The 24,407-nt window shown below is 39.9% G+C and overlaps 1 protein-coding gene across 1 annotated transcript; it reads right to left on the bottom strand.

Annotated features, from left to right (window-relative positions):
• Nucleotides 1–293: 293 nt before the first annotated feature.
• Nucleotides 294–23,481, bottom strand: YTHDF3 (YTH N6-methyladenosine RNA binding protein 3). Its single transcript, XM_040586124.1, has 5 exons — nt 23,102–23,481; nt 21,068–21,092; nt 15,123–15,208; nt 12,178–13,770; nt 294–1,267 (listed from the first exon to the last, which is right to left on the bottom strand). Exons 1-5 carry the CDS (start codon nt 23,123–23,125, stop codon nt 1,244–1,246), a joined length of 1,752 nt encoding a protein of 583 aa, XP_040442058.1. The 5' UTR covers nt 23,126–23,481; the 3' UTR covers nt 294–1,243.
• Nucleotides 23,482–24,407: the final 926 nt, after the last annotated feature.

The following is a 24,407-nucleotide window of genomic DNA, read 5'->3' as shown; positions in this document are numbered from 1 at the left end:
TCAATACACCCGCTTAACATTTTTTTAATATTCTCTTCCAGCAGATAGAATGTGTTGCTATATAAACTGAAACAAAAGATGTAATTTCTAGAAGTTAAAAACTAGTATAGAATTACCCAGTTTAATACATATTCTAAAATTCTTGCTGCTTGGTTCTAACAAAAATCACGTTAACATGGCCATGAATGTCATCTCCATGGATCAAAGTATTTTTCTCAAAATATTTTCAAATGGGGGAAAAAAGACCTGGATGTTGGGACAATGAAACAAAAAAATTTGAGAAACAGAGTATATGCTTGCTAAACAAGAATTATGTTTATTTAGCTAGTGAATCACCTAGAGGAGTAAATTTTCACTTTCATGATAGCAATCTGTCAGGCTTGCAAACACCCAGAAATAGGAATTAAAGATTACTTTAAATGTAGTTATAAAGGTCATAAAAAGTCTGATTTAGACTGAGGTACATTTACTCAAAACTGAGATTCATTGAGTGGTAGCAAACAAACAGTTCCTCAGACAAATGCACTTTTTTCAGAATACATGTTACAGAAAAAAAATAAAGAAATGTGCATTAACTGGTGGTCTCCACCAAGCTGCATATTAATATTCTCTTACACCAAACAGTTTGAAACAAGGGAAATGTCATTCTAATATAATTTTATGTTACGTTTCATTTGGCTAAACTGCAGCTTAAAGTTGCTTTGCCATATTAAAAGATTACTACAATAATTTTCACATGAACATTTAGACTTGAGTTTTACTCCAGGACTAAATATGGCATGATTTGCTTTTAATCTGTTGAATAGCTAAAAACTGACAATTAAAAAAAAACTACAACAAAGAAAAAATTAAGTTGAAGCAATGTGAATCTCACATCATTGAACCACTTCTAATGGTTAAATGTTAGTATTTAACAAATTCAAAGAGTTAATGAATCCTTGCATTCGTTCGGTCTCCTGTGCCTTAGCTAGGATGCATAAATACAAAAGACAGCAGATACTGGTAAAAGCTTCAGGACAGAAAGTGCTTGACGAAGGTACAGTTCTCAAGTGTGTTTGGTGAGAGAGTATAAGGGCAGATGCACTGATGAGAACCATTACAAGAAGAGTCAATTTTGTGTTAAAGTGTTCAAAGATGTCACCTTAAGCAGAAAAAAGCTTTAATAACGTCTTCTTAGACATATTAGGCATTTCCAGAGTCTACATCATTAGTGTTGTAATTCTAGCAGGACATCTCCATATAGTTATTGTTTGTTTCTATTTCTCTCCTGAAAAAAAACAAAAAACAAAAACACAAAGGAAAATTATGTTAATACACACAGTTCAATATTATCTGTTTTCCTCTCACTAGAGCAGTTGCATTGCTTGCCATTTCTCTAAATTAGGCAACAAGCTTTAAAGAAAAAGCTTCACTTTTTCAGGAACATGAAATACTTAGTTCAAGCTAACTTCTTAAAGAGAAACACAAAAGTATATGTCAAACTAAGAGGCAAATACATTCCAAAAAACAGGTAACAGAAAAGGTTTTATAATGTTACTTTTAAGTCACTTCTGATAAAATATACTGCACAAAGTAAACTGAGTAAGGAGACCAAGGGACCTACAAACAAGCAAGAGGTACCCTGAATCTTCTGCTTAACTTGACAAAATACGCTCTGTATTAACATTTAAATATTCTACTCTCCATCCATTATTATCCCTAGGAAAAAAAAAAAGAAAAAAAAAAATCACATTCCCAGGTACCTCATTCAGTGCCCCCTACAATAAAATGTTTCAATGTGCTTAAGATCCAAAGGAAAAAGTTGGCCCAGTACCACCTCATCCATACAAACACACTGCTGAAATGGTGAGAAAAGCCGTTTATAAAAAAAAAAAAAAAAAAAGCCATCCATATCTTTTTTAGAAATTACTTTTAATAGCAAAAATACAAAACCAGTGAGGTAGGAATGGCTGGAAAAAAACCCTACCTGAATGCAAGCCTGAGTTGCATTCAAGACCATATTCACTACAAAGCCCTCACAGCATTGCAAGATGTTGCGTTTGGTGTAAAGGAATGAAGAATGTAATGTCACCTGTGTAACGCAAACACAATGATAAACAACTATGTACCATTAAGGTCTAAAATACTAATTGTGTTGTACTTCTATCAGGGACTAACAAGTTCTGTATTCTGTATTACAAGTCTAAGAGAGCAAATAACGTTTTCAGCACTTTATCATCATCCTCCATTTTCTCAACTTTGTTAAACATACACTTAGGCATTATGACTACCTCTAGGAAAAAAAATAAAAGCAGATCAATAAACTATATCTCATTGCCTTCGTTACATACCCTCTAGACTGTAACAAGACACTGTAGGCTGACTCTAAGAACTAGGAATTTATCTCCTAATACCATTTCCTTTCTCAATATAGACTGAGCACATCATATAATCTTATTTGAAAAACCTTCATAGAAGAAAGGTAGGTTCCCTCCCCCACTTAAAATAGAACAAAAAACTCCCTCATTTCCAGTATTTTTATTGTTACTGCATTACACAGCATGTTATAAACTGAACATAAACATAGCAGGGAAACCAAAATAAACCAGGAGGCATTTGAACAATCATTTCAAAACCACTCTGTCTGATAGCATGCTGAAACTTCATTATGCTAGGAACTATTTAGAAAAGGTGCAAATTAGCATATAAATCTAAATCAATTCTGCCAAAAAGACACTATAATGAAAGAAGAAGATACATAACATTTATGTTGGTTATTAGAGCACTGCTGATGATCTAGTCCTAAAACCAACCTCCAAGTCGCTTCAAGATGAACACCAGAAAAGTAAAGCTCACACAGCGTTCTTGGTCACAATAAGCAGCTCATGGTCCAGACAGCTGTATGTCTAAGACTGGACATTCTCTAGGGCAGAACTTCAGTATATTTAAAGCCAGAGCGATACTTGCACAATTCTGCTAGCAGTCATTTTTTTCCTAGTTCAAAGAGACATGGCTTATATTTTCATAGTAAAAGACTTTTTAAAATGTGAGATTGTTAGTATCAGTCACTAACGCAAACTGGTATGTTCACAGTGCACATCTAGGCTGAAAACAGATGATCGCTGGCCTCATGCCTCACTATGCATGTAAGGCATGCAAAAATAGCCTGCTCACGCACATCTCAGATTATTCCTCTACTATTAGCAGACTTCAACTGAAAGAACTGCACTAAGTGCTGTAAAACACTACTGTGTATTAAGTAGGAGCCTTTGAAACTGTGACGTTAAATATCAATATTTTAACAATTTTAAATACTACCTATATACAAATAAAATAATCTGTTCCTGCCTGATTGCAAGTATTATGTATGTAACCACTGATTCAAGCTGTCTAGAAAGTCTCTCTGCATTGCAAACTGCTGCACAGTAAACTGACAGACCTTGTGCTTTGGCCTCTGAACTCAAAATGCATTTAAGTTCATAAAAATCCAAAGTAGAAAGGGAAAGATATCCTGATTATATGCATCCAATGGACGAAATCAAGGAGGTGTTAGAAATTTTAAGTCCATTTTGAATTCTACAGAGGAAGAAGGCTTCAAAACACCACAAGCACAAGGTAGAGAAATTAAGTACTATCTGAATTAGAACAATGTGGGAATCTATTGGCTGGTTAAAGGTACCTGCCAGGTGCAGACCACGCAGTGAGCCGATTTCACACATGCAAATAAATTTCTACACAAACTGACAGAACCAAGTGAAGGTGAACCTAAAAATGCTTGGGCCTTGGAAACATGCATCAATCTAGTGCTAACAAAACCGTGGAATTAAATGGTCTGAACTGGGAGGCTGACTTGCTTCCAAATTTCAGTTCTCTGAACTGACAGCATTAATCAAATGATCCCATGCTGAAAAGCAGCTGCAATGCAACTTATCCTTAGATTAAACGAAATCTCTGTGCTAACAAAATTTCAAAATTCAAAGCAACAAAAATGTTCCCTGATCTGATTTGAAAGAAACTACCAAGATGCACACAACACTGGCTTCTGGAAGTTTTTGTCAAAAGGAAGGAAAATGAAAGAAGCCCTCATCTTAAGTAGCAAAAATGTGAATGGTAACCTAACAACCACCTTGGCTGTACTACTTCTTTTTCCAAGATCTTACAAACTGAAGCTCCAAGTGAGGGAAGGTAGACCTGAAGGAAGGACCTTTGCTTCTCTTAGACCAGTTGCAAGTGCAAGAATTTCAAGGTGTCCATTTTGAAAGCTATCCAGGATTGCAAGCTGTCACAGGGAAATTGCAGAGCTCCCACACAGACTCACCTCCAGCACAATCAGCTATACTTGCAAAGAAACCCCAGAATTTTGCCAGACTTTTGTATCGTACTACAGTGTTTAAAACGTTCATGCCTGAAGCTGTCTGTTTTGCCCCTCTCCCAAGAGGCAGCGTTCTCACAGCAGCTTCAGAAGGCAACATGTAGCACATCTTTGTTGCCTCACTGCAAACTGTGACTTAAAGATTTAACTTAAAAGCCTTGCTCATCTGCAGTGTAAGCTACCATGTCAGATTCATTCTGTGAAGTGAGGCGCAGGCACATATCTCTGCCAACTCTGCCGCGTGGGCAGGAACACCTGGCAGGGGCAGAACAGACAGCTGTAGAGGTGGCGAGAAGAAGCCACAGCAAAGTTGATGAAATCTCATTTACTAATGGCATCAGCCATAATCTGCAGTTTATTGCACTCCAGTGTACCATTACAGCTATGACAGCATAAACACTGACCTTAGTACTTGAAAGCCACAATGAAAAACTGATTACTGAGAAAACTGAAAAACGCTAGAACTAGTCCATTTGTAACATGGACCTCACAGGCTGTTAACATGAACTACATTACTGAAACTTGAAAACAGTGTAAAATAAAGGTCTCTTAACTTCTCGTTCTTGAATTCCAAACCAGAGAGGGTAAATCTGAAGACAGAGATTACCTCAAAACCAGATAAAGACATTTAAATACATTTTTCTGAGAAGCACTTCTGGGAAAACAAGAGGGAAGGATCTCTAGAAGCCTTACACGGACCTAGCAATTTTTTCCTGTGGAGATGCCATCCCTTCCTAAACACTCATTTTCCTCTGTTCCTTATCCCAACATGAAAACTACAAGGCACAAATTAAAAATCAAAGTCACCACAGGAAGTCAAACGAGGTTTTACCACTCCAGAGCAGTTCCTTCTCCTGGTAAGCCTTACGAATTAACACTCAGAATCTGAGACCTTGCTGTCGCAGATCATTTGAACTCCAAACAGTAAATAAGGCTTTCAAGCATATAAATATTAAGAAATTCTGAAAAGGTACAAGATCTAGAGTTTATTTATTCTTCCTACTAGTTCTGATAGCATTTTACTTATTGCAGTCTCTGAAGCATACTTAGCAATAGCAAAAATGAGAACGAATTACAGTAAAAAGGTAAATAAGTTTAAATTTGAGCAGACACCTGCATTGTTAGTGGAACATGGACAGACCATATTTTTTTATTGCCTTTATCATTAGCTCAATAAAATTTTAATCCACATCTGAAGTTCCACAGCACAGTAAATAACAGGGCACAAACATTCAGGAGGCAGGAGTGGGGAAAGAAACGAAACTACTTTAAAGATGTTGACACAACAAGGAAAGGCTCTGCAGAAACCAAGTTTGAACTCCATGAGCCAGAAAAGCCCTTCCAGTCTTGTTTTCCCAGGTGGATACTTTCAATGCTGGATTGGTGAATTCTAACTACAAGTAAGTAGCAAGTGCTTCCTTTCAGTGCTGTACTTCATTACACATTGAAATACAAGATTTTAATTAGCTACAAGACAGCCATTTCAGCAAGTGCATAAAAAAAAAAAAAGAAAAACATCAAGCTTCTAGAACCTCATTATTGTTTAGTATACCAGCTTTTGAAGACTGGTGACGGATAACTCTGAACTACATCTACAGAAACTGCATTCCATGATGATCACTGTCCCAGTAAAACAAGCAGAAAGATGACTGACACTTTTGTTAATTTTTCCTCAGACACCCATGGGCAACAAGATGATCTTATTTAATTGCTCTGCTAAGGAACCCATAGTACTTCTTGGAAGAGAAATGCCATCCACTGCAGGGCCTACGAAATGCACTAGGGAAGAATTTCTCAGAAAACTTTTCTTTAAGCCTCACTACTCATGCTATTTGCACACATATAACTGAAATTCCAGTCTATCATGAGGAAACATGAACTTATTTTATCTTGGTTTCTCATTATATACTATATGAAAGTGCAAAAAACGTGCAAGTTTATATTTGCTTTTTCACAACTGACTAAAAACCCTAGACACAGAAGCAAAACAATAACTACCTGTCAATACGAAGTACACTACCAAACCTCTGAAAATGTGTTCACAAAGAACTGGGCTCAAACAGCTTATCATTCCTGTAATATAGCATTTTAATTAGACGAATCTAAAGGTTAAAAGTCAATCAATTTTGATACAAAACAATCCTAGTTCAACTGAATCTACAGAAACAGCTTTACTAGATATGCAAGATCTGTATGGTTTTAGTGAGCCATTTTTTCCAGCAAAGCACCACCAACAATCTTTACTCCAGTTTTTGCTAACTAGCCCATCTGTGACACGAATCAATGAAGCAAAGCTGAAGTACTGCATGGAGAATCACATAGGTAGCAACTTCCTTGCAATATGCAGGGATACTTCTTCCCTGCAAACTGCAGGAAAAGCACCCGTGTTCTAGTCAGTTTGTTCTTAACAGAGCAGTGCAGTCTGGGGAGATGCAGCAGGAAGCAGAAGGCTCCCACATGAATTTTAACAGATATTCATGCATACTCAAGGTTCTTCTTTTGCTCTGGAAGATTTAGAATTCCTCCTTTGCTTTTAAAACCACAACTAAAAGACAGAGCATTTAGAAAAGGTAGAGCTGTCACAGATCCAGATCAATTCATGTTTTAAGTTATGTCTTAGGCAGCTACCTTCACATTTAAGAACACTGAAGAATTAAGATTCCAAAAATGACTGCTCTCTTGAGCATTAAGGTAAACCATCTGGTTGATATTCCTAGCTTTTCCAATAGGGGTCCCTATTTTACAGGAGAAATGGGTCTTTGAAGTCCCAGAGTCAGAGAATTTAAACCCACTCCGTAAAAGACTCTGTAGGTTTGATCTTGTAGACAGCGACTTCAAACTGAAAAATGCAACAAGATCCATACAATTGCCACTATAAGCTAAGACGGCCTGTGAGTTTAATTACATTCCATCTTTCATTCAACAGACCAATAATGTGCTTCCAGGGCTGCACCATCTTTTCCCTTATGAGATAAAGGCAGGCCACACTGCTCAAACCCTTACATAGTCACTCTATATGATACTGTATTTTAACATCCAGACCTTTCCATACTATCCCCATGCTGTAATTAATTGTAAAACCTACCTCTGAACAGAAACAACTGACTCTACCAAACACACAGAAAACAGGCACATTTGAAATCCATATGTCTATCACAAGAGAACTGGCAGGTCATTTTTAAGTGTTTCCAAAAGATGCAAAAGCAAATGAAGACATGGTAAATAAACCCACCATTCTGGGATGAAAATTCTGGATCAGTATGTCTAAAATTATTCTTGCTGCAATTAATCCTTTTCTCCCGAAAGCAGAGGTACATGCTCAACTCACAATTATCAAGGGAGCAAAAATGTGTCCTGTTTCTACTTTCAGACCATATTGTTTTTTCTTAAAATAGACAAGAGGTCTGCAATATGACTGTCATTTATGAAGACGAAACTGTATATAAACATCCAAGTTCAAGGAAATTGCAAAATAATGGCCCTTGAAACATCAAAAGCATATAGGAAATGCACACATTAGAAGATAATACATAATCTATTTACTGTTTTGAACTTCTTTTAGATGTAAATACACAAATTTTAAAAAGTTCTCTGGTACAACTATAATTTAGCTCTATTTTTAATGTTGGTCAACTACCTGTTTTCCTTGACTTGTACAAGGACTGTGAATGTATCTATATTTGACTTTGATATTATAATCTAGTAGTTGATGGCTGGAAGGGGGGGGTGGGCTAGGGGGAGGAAGAAGTGTCAACAATTCACTCTTAATGGATGTTTTCTCCCTTCCTTCCTTCCAAGATATTTTTAAAAAATATCAAATCAAGCATAGTCAGCAACATCCTGGAGTGGAAAGGAGTTACACTGCTTAACACTGCAGCCTCATCATGACCCAATTATCAGAGAAACAGAAGTTACACCAGTGTGAGAAGGGGGGGGGGGGGGGGGATATGAAATTACTCAGTATTTTCTGAGTAATTTTGGTACTTCTCAGAGTCAGAAAGTTTTAGCTGTAACAGCACTTCTATTACAAGATCTGTAGTACAACAGGAAAAAGTTACCATTTTAAATGCTTATTTACCTGCCTGTTTAAAGGCTACCTGAAAAGTAATAACTCCAAATGCAAATTAAATAAACACAAACATACACCAAATTCCTCTACCTTCTCCTATGAATAAAAATTATTTATTTTTCTGAACTATCTCACTAAGAAAACAAATCTGAAGCATTCTACAGTTACGTGGAACCATGATCTTTTTTTCCACTATATGCTACAAAAGTAGAATTCTGCACTAGAAAGCAACAAAAAAAAGGTCCTAGGGCAACAGGTAATTGCAGGTTAACAAGCCACCACCTGAGGGTGAGGAAGTTGTCATCTTCCAACTACTGCATTTTTTAAATGAGAGCCACATTTCATTTTGATCCATATATTTACTGAAGATCAGGTGCATAACTACTAATACAGCATTTTTTTAGTTTTCAGTACCTTTTACTTTCCTAATGTAATTGCATGCTCTTAAATTGCATATTTTAAGACGTTCGTTCCGTTTTTTTAGATCTTACTGCTACTGCTCTCTGTTGAAAGACAATCAAACACATTTTTAAATAATCTGCAGACAATACGCACATTTGCACCACAAAGAGCTGTTCAAACTAGGGTAGGGACTAAAGGCATTTCAAATTATTTCAATATACTACTGATTCATAGAGAAATATTGCTGATTTCTCTGCTCCTTTGGTTAAAGATCACAGCACTTGTATGTTTAAAATAGGATCCTGAAACCTGAGCCGTAAGATGGTTGAATAACCAATGAACGATTATTCCACAAATTTGTTTCCAACCCCAGCTGTAGACACCCTACATGCACTAGGGTTACATCAAACAGTAAGTGTAAATACTAGAACTTCAGTGTTTACTAAAGAGACTGTTCATAGTCATTTGCAAGTAACCTTTATCAAATGACAAAGTTACTGAAGTTTCATGTTAATCACAAACTATTCATGGCACTTTGGTAAGTATACTGACATATTTTAATAAAACATACTGCTAGGTCATATTGGAAATTAATTATTGATTCCCTTCCCCCCCACCCCACCCACCCCGAGTTGTTAAAATTAAACTTTACAAGCAATTATTTTAAAATAAGTTAGCTGGAATGATGAACAGTTATAAATTAAATTAATAAATCATATGCTGTTTACTATGTTTAGGACACTGGCTGTATGACAGTTTGTTACCACCCATGGAACAACACAACATTAACTGAACTTTAAGGAACATGTAAATGACTACTGCTGCTTGATGCATTTTATGTTTTTTTAACATCAATAAGCATATTTTTTGAGACCAAAACACTGGAAAAAGTGATTGCCACAGCTGCCATAGAAAATGGGCATGAACTTAACTTAGTTCTACGGGCAGTAGAAAGTGCACAAATTTAAATACAGCTCCATAAAAGCCTAGCTGGCATGAGTTAATTAAGGATTACTCAATTAACCATAACCCAGAGCTTACAATACTAATCGTTGCGTTTCCAAACTACTCTTGAATCATAGAAGAGTTAACAATTGTATGTTTACAATTTAAAGACAGGTTGTTTGTACACAGTGTAATAAAAGAAACCTAGAGGTTTAAAATGAACACTCAATCATAAGAGAATGATGAACTTTCAGTAGCTGTCATTAGTTTAATTTGGACTTCCTACATTGTAAGTACATATTCATTTGCTTAAGGCATATCTCAAATCCATCTAAAAAGAGAAAGCCTCAGAACTAGATATGCAGCTCTAAATATTTTTTTTATAATTTCCAACAAAACCAGTTTGTATGATGTTGGAGAATTGTCAAGATAATTGCACAGTAGGCATTGATAAGTATGTTTTCTCTCAATAGTACCGGGAAAGGTAACTGTTAACAGACAAATGCAGAGTTCAGTACTAGAGTCATACAGATGCTGTATGTTTCCCTGAAGATATTAAAGGAAACAGCAATGTTATTTTATTATACAAATACGCTTAATCACAGTCATCTAGTTAGAGACCTACTAAACACTGCATTTAGTACTTTGAATTTTACATTTAGCATACATAGAAATACTACCAACAATCTATGTTGTTCCCCCCCCCTCCTCGACACACTGCATTTCATAGCTTCTTACTACCACCACGGGAACAAAACCACAAATAAAACATTCTCTTCCTGAGTTGCTAGGACATGTCTGAATTATGACTCCTTAAGATAAGTTTTTTTCACAAAAATAGATACTTTGAAGCAAATCAGTTATTTGTGGAGTGTCTTAAAACATAAAAAAATAAGGAAATACTGAAACAGAAAGGCTACAGAGAAACACAGTAACCTTAGTCCTTCTGAAACATGAGCAAATACCACAAGGAAGTTGTACTAAAGCCTGAAAGAGTCAAAGTTTTCCCCTTGCACTGAATATTAGTTAAGAATGTGGTCCATCCTCCCATCATGCAAGATAGCATGGAATTAACAGTAATGATTTAGGCCATACTCAGTTTTCTTTTTAGGAAAAACCAAAAGGCGTTACGTACCCAACTGGGTTATCATTTTGCCTCCAAACAATAAAAAACTTCCTACATGACAATTTATTGCAGAGTTGTGCAATAAAACTACAAAATCGATTCTGGGTATTCACAACTGGTCTATAGGAGATGCAATGTGTGTTGGAAGGACCAGGAAGATATAAGAGGTGGAACCACTGCAGCACTACTAGAAACCTAAAAAATACGGAAGCTGTGAAGCAGAGAAAATTCGTATGCAGCGAGAATTGTGGCAGCTTCAAGAAGTGAACCAGTTCAGGACTTCACATCCCACAAAGCACCTATTTAGTATAAACCCTAGACTTCTGAGGGTTTTTTTTATTCAGAAGGTGGTGTGACAGGATAAACAGAGAGCACTACCACCAAACTGCAGCGATGCAAACTCCCACTTCTGAATACTTGCACATCATCTAACTGGTGCAATAGTTCCTGAAGTGTTCCTCATCATGAGACAAATCGTGTATTTACAGTTACCAGCAAGCTTGGAAAGAAAATAAATATAGCAAAAGTAAATATTGTGGCCAATGGTGAACACAAGTGTTATTAGTAGGGAGAATACACACAAGACAAAGTAGACAAGTACTACAAAACAGCTTAAATTAAATTCTTTTCTCCCTCTTCTGGTTTTTTGAAATACCTCCAAAACTAAAGGTTTCTCTGCAGATCTATCGTAGGCATACTTTTCTTCACAGAAATTAATTACACATTACTTCTTTCAGGAAATGTACTACCAGAAAGGTCCAAAAAATTATTCCAACGCTGTACAAGTCATCCTTGTAGCACTTTTGTGTTTCACGGTTGTGTAACAGACAAATGGAATCAAGGAGAAAGCCTAATTTTCACAGTAATCATGCTATTAACGTTTCATTAAAGCAGAATTTGACTTGTAATGATATGTTAAATAAAGTAAGCTTCTCCTGTAATTTCTGGTCTTTTCTGTGACATCCAGAAACTGTAAAAATCTAAGCTAGAAGACTTCAGTTATGGGTAATACACTCAATTCAATTTTTGTTTACTTTGAAGGGTAAAACATGTCAGAAGTGCCTGATGCAGGCCTATGTTTGTGTTGTGGTTAAACACACGCCTGCATTAACACCACAAGTTACAAGAACTTCATTAAGAGCTAAATATCAAGTACAGACAGCTTGGTTAAAAAACACCACTTTCTGATTCAACTCTCACACACAGAAATTCCAGCTGTATGAAAAACAAGGTTTCCAAACCAGAAAAAACAGGAGACATGTTATAACGACATTGATTTCTTACCCTACGCATGGCTTCCTCCTCCTCTTGACGCTTCTCATAATGTGCAAAGTCATCAAAGATTGAGGTGGTATGCTTGAAAGTAGCAATTATTTTAAGCACTTGCTTGGCTTTTTCTAGGGGTACCTCTTGAGTGTCTCTCGAATTGGTAACCGGTTTGTTGTCATTGTTTTCCAAGCGAATATGCCGCAGTTGGTTATTGGGAACGTCTTTGACAAAGATCCATTTGACATCAAACTTCCCCTTCCATTTATCCTGAGACCAGACACCAGCATATGCATTGTAGTCCACAACAGACTTCATCTCAGCCACTCCACAGAAGTGTCCACTGCCATTCACACTGAAGAGTAAATACAGTGGGCCTTTTCCATTCAGGGACCGGTAAGCAGCATCCAAGCGCTTATTACCATGCTCAGTACTACACCAGATAGAGTACTTAATGGAGCGATGAATATCGTCCTCTGAATAACTTTTGATTATAAACACACGTCCATTCTTCAGATTCCAATCGAAGTCTTTGGGATTGTAGTTGTTTATGGCCTTTAGTTTCTCCAGCACTGGGTGCACTTCCACACCAGAAGGTGAGGAGCTGACGGATACAACACCTAAACCAAAGTTCTCACTACCAGCTCCGTTGTTCTGGCTGAAGCCCACACCCCTATTACGAGGAGCTACCCAGCGGTTTTGCAGCTGTTGCTGCTGCAACTGGTGAGGCTGGGCCTGCTGCTGAGGTCCTTGTTGCTGTTGTGGTTGCTGTGGCTGAGGCTGCTGTTGAGGCAGTTGGCTTTGCACCAGTGGTGGTGGTTGAATTAATGGCTGAGGCTGCTGGATTATAGTCTGAGGAGGCAGTACTGGTTGGGCTGGGGGTGCTTTTACCACTGACCCTTTGTCATCCCAAGTTCCAATATTCATGTTATGTTTTATAGGTGGTGGTGGTACAGCAGGGCCCCCAATGCCCACATTACCTTTAGGCTTGAGTTTCGGCTGAGGTTTAGCAGGCTTCCTTGCAATGGCAGCCCATGAGGTTGGTTTAGGTGCTGAACTGCTAACTGGGGGCACGCTGTTTGCTGCAATGCTTGTCATACCTGTACTGCTCAGAGCTGAACCTACAGTTTTTGTTACAGCAGCCGTCATATCTCCACCAATTTTCAGTCCAGTCATGCCTTGTTCAATGCTGCTAATACCAGGCACCTTGCTCAGAGTATCACTGCCAAATCCAGCCTGTCCATCTGCTATGGCTCTCCCAAGAGAACTAGGTGGATAGCCATAGCTGCTGCTGTAAGCAGAGCTTTGTGTTGATTGTCCCTGAGATCCACTTGTCCCCCATGTAGAGAAGTCTGCATTCCCAGGAAAAAAATTAAATCCGTGCTGCCCAAGAAATGGAGGGGTATTTCCTAATGCCCCAGGTTGACTAAATACACCATCAGGTATGTAATGGTGTTCGCCATTACTCATCTGTCCATAAGTTGTCAAGTATGGCATTGGAGGGTCACCTGCAGTTGACCATGCTGCTTCGCCTAAAGAGTATGGAAATCCAATGGATGGAGCATAATAACTAGGCATATATGGGTCTGACATTGGTGGATAGCTGTTACTCTGCAAGAGAATAAAACAGAAATCAGCAATATAGACAATTATACTCAGCGAAAAACAAAACAAATTGTAATACAGTCCAAAACATTTTTAAGGATTATATGAAAGCATTTGTAACTTCCACCATTCCTCCCAACATAAAAGATGAACAAGGTTAGAAACGGCCATTTTTTTTCCTCAAGAGACCTTGTCAAAGCACTGAAGAGCTTCATTTTTTGTAATATATTATCTTTATTTTCAGTTACTGAGCGAGGCTTAAAATGCCTCTATGTCAACAGTATCAAGAAAATAACAAGCTACTTTAAAAAACAAGTCATAACAACTTTAGTTTCATAAAATCCGAAAAATAGCTGCAAGCATGATTCAAAGTTTTGGTATTCTTAGTTTTTTCTCAAATTTCTCACTTCTAATTGGAGACACCTGCCAGAACATTATAGTGAAAAGGATGCAAGGATGCCTGTTTGTTTCTGAAGGAACAACCACCAAACCGTAACATTGCCACACTATTGAGAATGGGCATTAAGTACAATCTGTGGTCTAGCAGAACAAAGTTTGCTACCTAAATTCAAATCCCACTCCTAAAACTCTTGGGAAATCACAGCATTTACTTCTTGAGAAGATTTGAAGGACTACCCCCCTATGACTTCTGATGTTGTTTTGGGGAAAAAACCTACACATTATCATCCACTAGCTGATGCCTCCTTCATGTTGTATTATTTGAAAAAAAATGGGAGGGTAAGGAAAATTCTCAAAACCTTTTAATAATTTGCACGTTCTCCCTCTCTGAAGACCACTACAGCTAACAAACTTAACATAATGAATATTAACTTTTGACTACAGAGACAATTCTAAGCTCTGGAAATAAGTCATTAACTTCCTGGCAGAAGAGTTATACCAAGCTGTAGTAATATTAAGTTTCAATCTATTATGCCATCAACTGCAAGCTACTTCTACCAACTTCAAAGGAAATCATGCCCAAGCAGTTAATATTTTCTCAGAGCCACTGCTGTTTTGAACTGCATCCAGTAGATTATGATTTCACTGTGGGGTTTTGGTTTGGGGTTTATGCTTTGGTTATTGGGTTTGGTTTTTTCCCCAAGCTCCCTGTAACTGCATCTTTCTGAAGTCAGAGCAGAAACCATCAGACCATGCCTTTTAATTTCATCTTTTCCAGAATTAAGACAACTCTTTCTGTTTAAGATATCGTATAATAAGACGGGATACAATACAAAACTGTATTTCAATAGATATTCAGGCAAGTAAGTAATGCTAAGAAACTTCATCCAAAAATTAATTGTCTGGAAGTCAACTGAACTCCAAGATTAACTTAAAGATAGTAAACAAGGTTCACTTACCTGATTTGTCTGACTACTTAGATATGGCTCAAAATCATCATCATTTACTGCATCCTTTTGATGAATCGAACCGTTTTGTACTGAAACTAAAAATAAATCTGTATTAGGTATACTCTCTGGAAGATCTATGTTGCACTTTTAATCTAGATAACACTTCTAAATCGCCTGTACATTGAAATATTTCTACTTGTGCTTTGTTGAAACTGAACATATTGTTAAGCACCACTTTAGTAAATTTAAAGAAAATAGCTCATCCTGTTGATGATCCTGATCAGATCTCAGGAGAGGTCTGGAAAGATGATGTCGTGGCTTAACCCCAGCTGGCAACTAAGCACCACATAGGCACTCACTCACTCCCCCACCCTCCCCTGGCGGGACAGAAAGAAGAATTGAGAAAAAGGTAAAACTTGTGGGTTGAGATAAGAACAATTTAATAACTGAAATAAAATGAAAGATAATAATAACAACTGTAATGAAAGGGAGAGAGGGGGAGAGGGGAAGAAAATCCAAAAGGAAAAAAAACCAAACAAGTGATGCACAATACAAATGCTCACCATCCGCTGACCAATGCCCAACCAGTCCCCGAGCAACGATCACAAGGCCTCAGCCAACTCCCCCCAGTTTATATACTCAGCATGACGTACTATGGTATGTAGTACCCTTTTGGCTAGTTCAGGTCAGCTGTCCTGGCTGTGTCCCCTCCCAATTTCCTGTAACCCTCCAGCCTTCTCCCTGGCAGGGCCTAAGAAACTGAGAAGTCCTTGACTTAGTATAAACATCACTTGGCAACAACTAAAAACATTACCACCTTAACAACATTATTCTTGTACTAGATCCAAAATACAGCATTGTAGCAGCTACTGAAAAGAAAATTAACGCTATCCCAGCCAAAACCGGGGCAGATGGCAACCAGAGCAGACTAATCCTGACTATTCTTTCCTGTGCTCCACAGACAGAGGAAAAACTACAGGCACACCTTATTTGCACAGGCAGTAAATCCAGCGTTTCCAGAAGTACCAGACCAAGTGCAAATGTGCAGACCAACCAGATCAGACACATTCAATAGGTTCAGGGAAAGCTGCAACACGCAGCTTTCTCCTGCCAGGAGGAAAGGCAATTGCCCACCAAGACAACCATGAAGGGCACTATTCAGCTATTTATTTCTGTATTTCCCACATAATATTATACTGTACTGCATTAGTGGCAGCATCTCAAGCTCTGAGGGGACAAAGCAAGACAGACACAAAAGCTAAAGTCCCCAATGGTGATCAAAATCCTCTCCCAACATATATGCCACTATACACTGGATATCTCTTCCTATCTGCTCTTCTTCGCCTCCTATTACCTTTAATTTCATCTAGGCATTAATTACATCTACCTGATATTTTCCTGCTGCTCAAATTACTTGAAGTGTCTCTCTACTCTCCCCCAGGCTACTACTCATAGTCAAATTGCACAAATTTCTACAAAGTTCCACTGTTTCCCATGGTGCAAAGCAGAACAGGGACTTAAACCAGCAATTTGCAATGATAAAGCCTGAAGATTAAGCCCTCTTGTCAAAAATAAATTACTGCTTTTCCAAATAAAATCTTTTTATTATTTATCAGATTGGGGGGGGACGGGACTGCAGGGTAGTTTTATAGTGATCAGGAAGGTGCACTGAGACACCACACAGCAGAAGTTACAGCAACAAAACAGCAGATTTTCTGACAGCTTGAGATGCTGAGTTAGGAGCTGACTCCATGGTTTCCCTCTTTTAGCAAAAGCTTCTGAAAAGTATATACAACCATGTACCTAAACTTTCAACTTTCCTGGAGTTAGTGTTTAAGAGTGGGGTTTTTTTCTGTTTCATTGGCAGGGGTTGGGAGGGTGTTGTTGCCTGAAGTTCACATTGCAACCAAGTGGTGTCTGGAGCAAGTCACTTAATACAAAAAGAGTTTTTTTCATTTTTTTTTTATTTCCCCCACATTTGACTTTAACACCTCTAAAACAAACTGCCTTCAAGGAATGAAAGTAGCTGAAAAAATGACAAAGAAATAGATGTAATTGCAAGGGAATAACCAAAATTCTTGAAAAATGTATTAACTTCAGACAGCAGTAAACGAGCTAAAAATTTGTAATTTAACACAGGAGATTTTTTTTTCCACAACAAATATCTACGAAGAAAGAAAGCAACTTTTGTGTTGAATACCGTGAAGCTTTAAAAGTCAGTACACTTGATACTTCAGTTATTACAAACTGGCACAGTGTGTATAGCCAAATATGAGCAGCAATGGTGAGCACAATGGGTTTTAAAACTTGATAGGACAATATTCCTAATTAAATACCAAATTTAAATTGACATTAGGTGTTAGGGGGTTTTCTTCCCATACTTAAAGAGTTTCCATTAAGGTCATTATTCATCCTGAATTTATACACAGTGGTAACATATGAGCTGGAATACTATTTTTATCTTTATGTTTGGCCCAGTCACACAGGGGATGAGCCTCAAAATCTTTTGTCCATGCCATGTTTGTTGCTTAGACTTAACTAAATAGTATAGAGAACATAATTCTCAAATACAGTTCTGTTATACTGAAAAACCTAGATGGCAGCATACAAATTTCTTAAAAGCACGCAACCACAAATAAAGCAATAAACAGGTGCATGTCAAGACTAGAATCCTATCAAAATTAATCTCCTCATACTGACAGCTAATCTTCATAAAATGTGCATCTGCTGTGTTTATTGTTTCAGAGGTATCTAAAGGTCACTTAAGACAGAATTATTTTTGGTCTGCCATTACAACTAACACGGAATATTCTTGTAAATGTATTTTCTTTCTTATTCATTCTGTATTGAGATCTTATGTTAACACAAAGTAGTTCTATACCAACATCCCTCCTAGAAATATATACCTTTCCCAGGGAAATAGCATGACTTGAAGTGTGTTTCTTTGGCTTTTCATTCTAACTTTACATAATGTGTTAATAATGAGGAATGTAGCCCACACACACATTTAACAAGAGCAAACAGATTAAGATGCATGCCTCATTCCCAAAAATCTCACATTAGGTGTTCCAACTGAACAGGGCAGTGATGAAGAATACTAATTGAAACTAATCTACAGTTACTAAAAATATCTCTTATCAATCCAACCCTGAAAATACTGTATACTTCCGCAAACACTGTGCAAACATATCATGTAATGAGATATTGGGAAGAAAACAGCTCAGCAAATAAAGGAACTTAAAGCTTATATTCTTTTAACTGCTACCATCCTTTGAATAACCACTTGCAAAATGCACAAATGATGGCCAAAGGCGTAAGAGTAATTTTTTCATTACAAGAAGCCATTAAACCTTGATTACTGTGAAGAATAAATACTAAAAGAAACATTGACTATTTCATCCTTGTTTAAGCTTAACACTTACATTTAAAACTTCTATAAAACCAAAAATTATATACATAGATATCTAAACAGAATTCAGACAGCACTTTCCTATGACATGTGATACACTGGCACAACAAAGGGGGGGAAAAAACAGGAGTTTCAGGAATGCGTTTCTCCCCCCGGCCCCTCCAAGAGATCAGTTCTGATGTTTTATGTCAACTGTAAAGCAGTTGACAACTAGAATAAGAAAACTTTCAAGATAGGATAATTTACTCATTTAAGCCTCTGAAATACCAACATTAATATCCAACACAATAGAACTGTTCTGCACGCTAGAACTTCAATCCCAGAAATTCTGGTCAAGGGAAACAGCACAGTACACCAACTTACAATCAACTAGAATAAAGCATGCAAAAAATGTACTAGAGCATACAAATCACCTACCTCCCAATATAATTTGCAGGTCTAATATTTTTTTGTTTTGATATGGAAAAATACTCTACTGACATGCATACAGCCCTTATTCTGTTCACTCACGTTCTCTCATATGCTCTACCAGACATGTGGTCAGTAACCTTTTCACCATCTTCTTTAATGTTACTACTCTTATTCACCGAACCAACTTCAGATTAGTCTTAACAGTATCACATCTTCCCTTGAAGCTTCTTTAAGCTGGGACCTATCATGACACCTGAAAAAGATTACTGTCTGCTAACATGTGGTCAGCAAGGATTGCTGATACTAACTTAATTTATCCTCTTGCAAAAATCTGTAACCCAAAGCCATCTACTCATGCTGCACTATGCTTAAAGCTCTTAAAGCTCCCAGGACTTCAATCTAATGCTAAATCGTAACTTAGTTTCATTAAATCAAATAATTTAACAGAACCGAGGAGACTAATGGTTTGTTTCACTGTAGTTTTCATTTAGGTCATATTCTTACCAAAAGAATACATAGTAAATATCTATTATTTAAAAGAATGCAGTCCATAAAAATCCAAGCTCAGAAATGCAAAAATCTCAGCCTTACATAGCAAACTAAGAAACGTGTTTTAATTCAAACATTCTGCAGTATCCACAAATTATAGCACACAAAAATATGCTAACATAAATACATTAAAGTAAGGCTGACTTGTGCACTTTCATTATTAAACAAGCTGCAACATAACACCTAAACAGAACTGCTTAATACTTCCTCTCCAATTCATATATATATAGTTCAGAAACTACTTGTATGATTCTCTAATAGATGCATCTCAATAATGTCAGTAAAACTGAGATACGGTAATTCAAAGGATATGAAGCCATAAACTACTCGCTAAAATGAATATGACTTTTCTCATTCACAGGCAAAATGGAAGGTATAAACACAAACTATTTTAAAGACACAAAGAAACAGCTTAAAGCTCCAGTTTGCAAGAGAGAACAAGTATTCAAGAACGACCAAACTGGGAAGGTAAAAACGAGCTCATTTTTCACTGAACGCAGAGAAATTAAAAGTGGCCAAATCCAGCAAAATTCGCAAACTATTTGCTACCTCATAAGTGATGCATGTGATAAGCAGCAGATAATCTGCACAGAGGCTAGAATATGTACGTTGTGGATAACATTAAATGACAGTTCACAGAGAACAATTAGATTAGTTCAGATAATGAACAACAGGGGGCAAAGAATACGTGAGCTCAAAAAAGAAAATTTCTTATCTGCATGAAGAAATAATAACCATATTAACACACGAAGGTACCTGTGTGCATGCTATTCTAACAGCTCAGCTTGCTGAGCACCTAAGAATTAAACAGGCACAAATGTACTAATTAGGCAAAACAATTCCCAAATAGAATATTAGTCTTTATATCAAAGATAACAAATTCCAGACAAGAAACAAATCATAAGAGAACCTGAGATGCTGTTTATGAGACTTGCCAAGAATTTTATAAAGAATAATATTAAGCGGTTAGCTCCTTGTTTCTGTGGGAGAGAAGAAACCCCACTGAGTATGGTATTTAAAAACTAAAATGTTGACAGAATCATGAAAAAAGTAGAAAAGCAGAAGACCTACAAACACTGAGAGAATATTCTATACTGACACTAAAATGAAGAGAAAAGCCTACAAAATTTCTGAGAATAAGGAAGGTGATGTGTTCTGCTAACAGATATGAGTAACTAAATAGTCATGTGGCTGCTGTCTCGCAAGCTGGGGAAGCTGTTCAAAAGATTCTTCCTGATGATTCTAGTACACTGATTCTATTCACTGCACAGAAAGGCCCAAGGTGTACTGTTAAAAGAGATTATACAAGCATACCATAAAGTCAGCTAGAAAGAAATAGCTATGTTATTGTCTGACTTCTGACATTAAACTTTATTTGCAAAATAAAACATTTTAAATTTATGTACCACTGTGCCACAGTAAAATGGTGGGAAATAACATTTTGGCACACAATTCCCTGTCATCTTGCTCTGAAATAAAACACATCCTATAGCTACATTCTCTTCCCACAATTGTCTGAAGACAGATTAACCTCCATAAACAGCAGCATTAGAGACTTACACAGAAATACAAGGAATCAACTTACCTTTATTTCCCTGTCCTTTAGGTCTCTGTATATAGGAAAGATGGGGGGAGGGGCAGGGGGAAGCAAAACAAGTTCAGTTAGAATCCTCTAAAGTTTACTTCAGGGTAATTCCATTTATTTGCCAATTCTGCTCTTTTAAAACTAAATACCCGTTTAAAATATTATTTAAAACATTAGACTATATAAAATAATACCACATAAAACATTACAAAACCCCCAAAAAATAATTTTAGAATTGAAAAACTTCACCAAAACCCATTAAAATAATGTAGTCTTTTACAGCATGTGAAGTTTAAATGGTATCGAAAACCTGATCCCGCTGCCCCCAAAATACAAACAATAAACAAAGCATAGAGTAAAAGAACAAAGAAAGTTAGTAGCTTAAGATTACTGCCAGTAAACTTCATTATCATATGTCATCTTTTAAGTTGACTGATGGGTACTTATCAAAGAATAATCTACAATGCTTTTTTGATATACAAAGGAATACACAGCAATACTGTAAGCTCAACTAAGAATTGCATGTCCCTCATCCATGCAATTACATTGAGAAAATGATACGCTCTATATGAAGCTTTCACACAAGGAAATAATACCTTAAGGAGGATTTTTTTTTTTTTTTTAGGATTAGTCATTACAAAACACTGTTAATCTGTCATGTACTAAGAATCACTGTAACAGTACAAGTTACAGTATCCTTAATTTCTCTATAGCAAAATGTAATAGCTTAGAAAAATAAATGCTAGCCCATGAAAATCTAAGTCATCTTCTCACACATGTACAGCTAAGCATGAGTGGGTGTTCAGGCTCTAACAATTTTAGTCCTAAAAACCTCAGTATTCAGAGGTTTGCAAGTTCAGGAGGCAATCACCTCCATCTTGCTTTTATGTGCATCTGTCTCAGAGTTATCATAAGGCTGTTTAACACAGCTCCATCTAAAGCTGCACTGGTTAGTCAACTCCCTCTCCCAAAACTGGAGAAAAATCTGTAATCTTAAACACCCCAACCACCTCATCTTTTGGGATTAATCTAATCCAGACACAAAGGCATGCAGAAACCAACAAGAGACATAGAACTAAAAAAGTTGGGAAGAAGCCACCTTCGTGGAAAACAGCAATGAAAAGCTAAGAGATCACTGAGCTATAAATAAGCACATAAAAGGAAACTGGAGAGCATGCACAGGGACAAAAGAAACAAAACATTAAAGCCGCAGAGAGAAAATAAAAGGGGGCAGAAGACTGCACGGCCAAAACTTTTGGGGAGTGGCAGAGGCCCAGAGAGGAAGCAGAGACCAGGACAGAATCGCTTCCAGCCAGCCAGCACGGCCAGCAGAAGCCCAGCAAAGACACAAAATGACAAACTCTAAGGTCCATGAAGAACAAACTAAAATAGCGCAGCACCGCGCAGGGAGAGCGGCGGGAAGAAGCGGGAGGCCACGGGGAAGGAGCAGAAACCAGAGGCCCGAAGGGAGAAGAGGTGGGTGAGGAGCGAGAAAGGCACGAAGGGAGGCGGCAGCAAGGAGCCAGAAGGAATGAGGGGTGCGCAGGGGAGAGGGGAAGGAGCCGGGCACGGCGGGGAGCTCGGCACCGAGGTGCTCCCTGAGCGGAGCGCGGAAACGGGCGCCCGGCGGGGCTTGGCGGGGGGGCCGGCCCGCCGGTGGGGACGCGGAAGGGGGCAGGCCAGGAGGGGGCCGAGCCGGCGAGGCGGCGGGCCCGGCGGCGCGGAGCTGAGCGCCGGCGGGCCCAGCGGGCGGGGAGGCGGAGCGGCTCTGGCGCGGATCACCGATTATAAATAGGGGCTGCCAGGCTGGGAAAGGGCCCGCCATCCCGGGCGCCGCCGGCTCCGATTGATCGCCGCTGCCCATGGCGGCAGGGAGGGAGGAGGCCGCTAACCGCGCCGCTCCGGCGGCGAGGGAAGGTGCAGGTAGCCGCCCGGCCGCCGCCCCCCCCCCCCCCCCCCGCCGGGGCTAACGACGGGCCAGAGAAGAGGAAAGGGCAGGGAGGGGGCGGCCGCCCCTCCCGCCCACGGCCGTACCTGGTCGACGCTGGTGGCTGACATTATTCACGGGGAGCCGCGATCCCCTCGCTCCGCTACGCCTGGGCCTCGAGTGATTCCGCACGCCGGGGCCGCTCGCCCGCCCGCCCGCCGCGCCGCTCGCCTCCGCCGCCTCCTCCCCGCCGCCTGATTGTCGCCGCCGCCTGGGCTCGCTGCCGCTGCCGCCGATCGGGTTCCCGCTGGAAGGAGCCGGACGGACGGACGCAGCGCCGCTTCCCCCCCTGCTCTGGGCTCCGCTTCCCCACAATGGCGGACGGGCTCCGGCTCCTACTTCCGCTCCGCGGCGCCCTGACCTTCCGCTCCCCCTCCGCCGGCGTCGCCACTGACCTTTCCCTTCCCGTCCCCGCCTCCATGTCACGTGGAGCGGGGAACAGCCTCGCGCGCGCCCGCCGACGGCGGCTCCGACGGCGCGGGGGCGGGGCCTGCGGCGTGCAGCGGGGAGTGCGCGTGCGCGCGGGGGGGGGGGGGGGCAGGGGGCGCGCAGGCGGAAGGAGCTGGTGCCTCCCCCCTCCCCTCCCCGCCCGCGGGCCCGGGACGCGCATGCTCCGCGGGGGAGCGCTGAGGAATGCTCGGCCCGGGGGCGTTAAATAACGCTCATTGCCTCCGCTCCGCCGCGTGTGTGCCGGGGGCTGGCGGCGTAGCGGGGCCTGCGGCCGGCAGGGCTGCGCGGGACCCCAGCCTGGCCGCCGCTGCTGGTGGCCGCCGCTGCTCGCGGTGGGTGGGTGCGTGGGCAGGCGCGCGCCTCGGGCCTATCCCGCGGCGGCTCCGCGGGGGTTGTACGCGGCAGCCTGGGAGCGGTCCCCGCTGCTGCGGGGCGGGGCCTGGGGCTGGAGCCCGAGCCCGGGCTGCCTACCGCCGCGGGCGGGCAGCGCTCCGGGATGGCGAGGTTACCTGCCCGTAATGTGTACTGTGCAGCCCCGTCCGCCTGGCTCCGGGGCTGGCCTTCGCTGGGAAGCCCGTGCTTTGGGGGAGGTTTGGCGGGACAACAAACAGCAGTTCGTCAGATGCCAGGGTTTTGCGTCGCAGCTTCCACCTGCACCGTTACAGGGAGTACATGGGCCCCGAGCAGTGCAAGCACAAGCTCAGCAGTTGTATAGGGGCTTCCTGTAGCAACCAGCAATAAAAGCCAAGAGTGCTTCAACAATGCGACAGGGGAGAATTAAGCATTTATAGATTTTAATCTGAAAAGTCAGCACTGTAGTTAGTATGCTGCTTAAGAGTTTTGAGGAAATAATGCCTTAAATCCCATCCCACTTGTATAAACATACCTGTCAGGGCAACGGGA

Source organism: Falco naumanni, chromosome 3 (assembly GCF_017639655.2).
Source record: "Falco naumanni isolate bFalNau1 chromosome 3, bFalNau1.pat, whole genome shotgun sequence".
In the NCBI taxonomy this organism is placed as follows: Eukaryota; Metazoa; Chordata; class Aves; order Falconiformes; family Falconidae; genus Falco; species Falco naumanni.
Note: the sequence above shows the minus strand (reverse complement) of the source record. Positions and strands in the feature narration are given on the sequence as shown.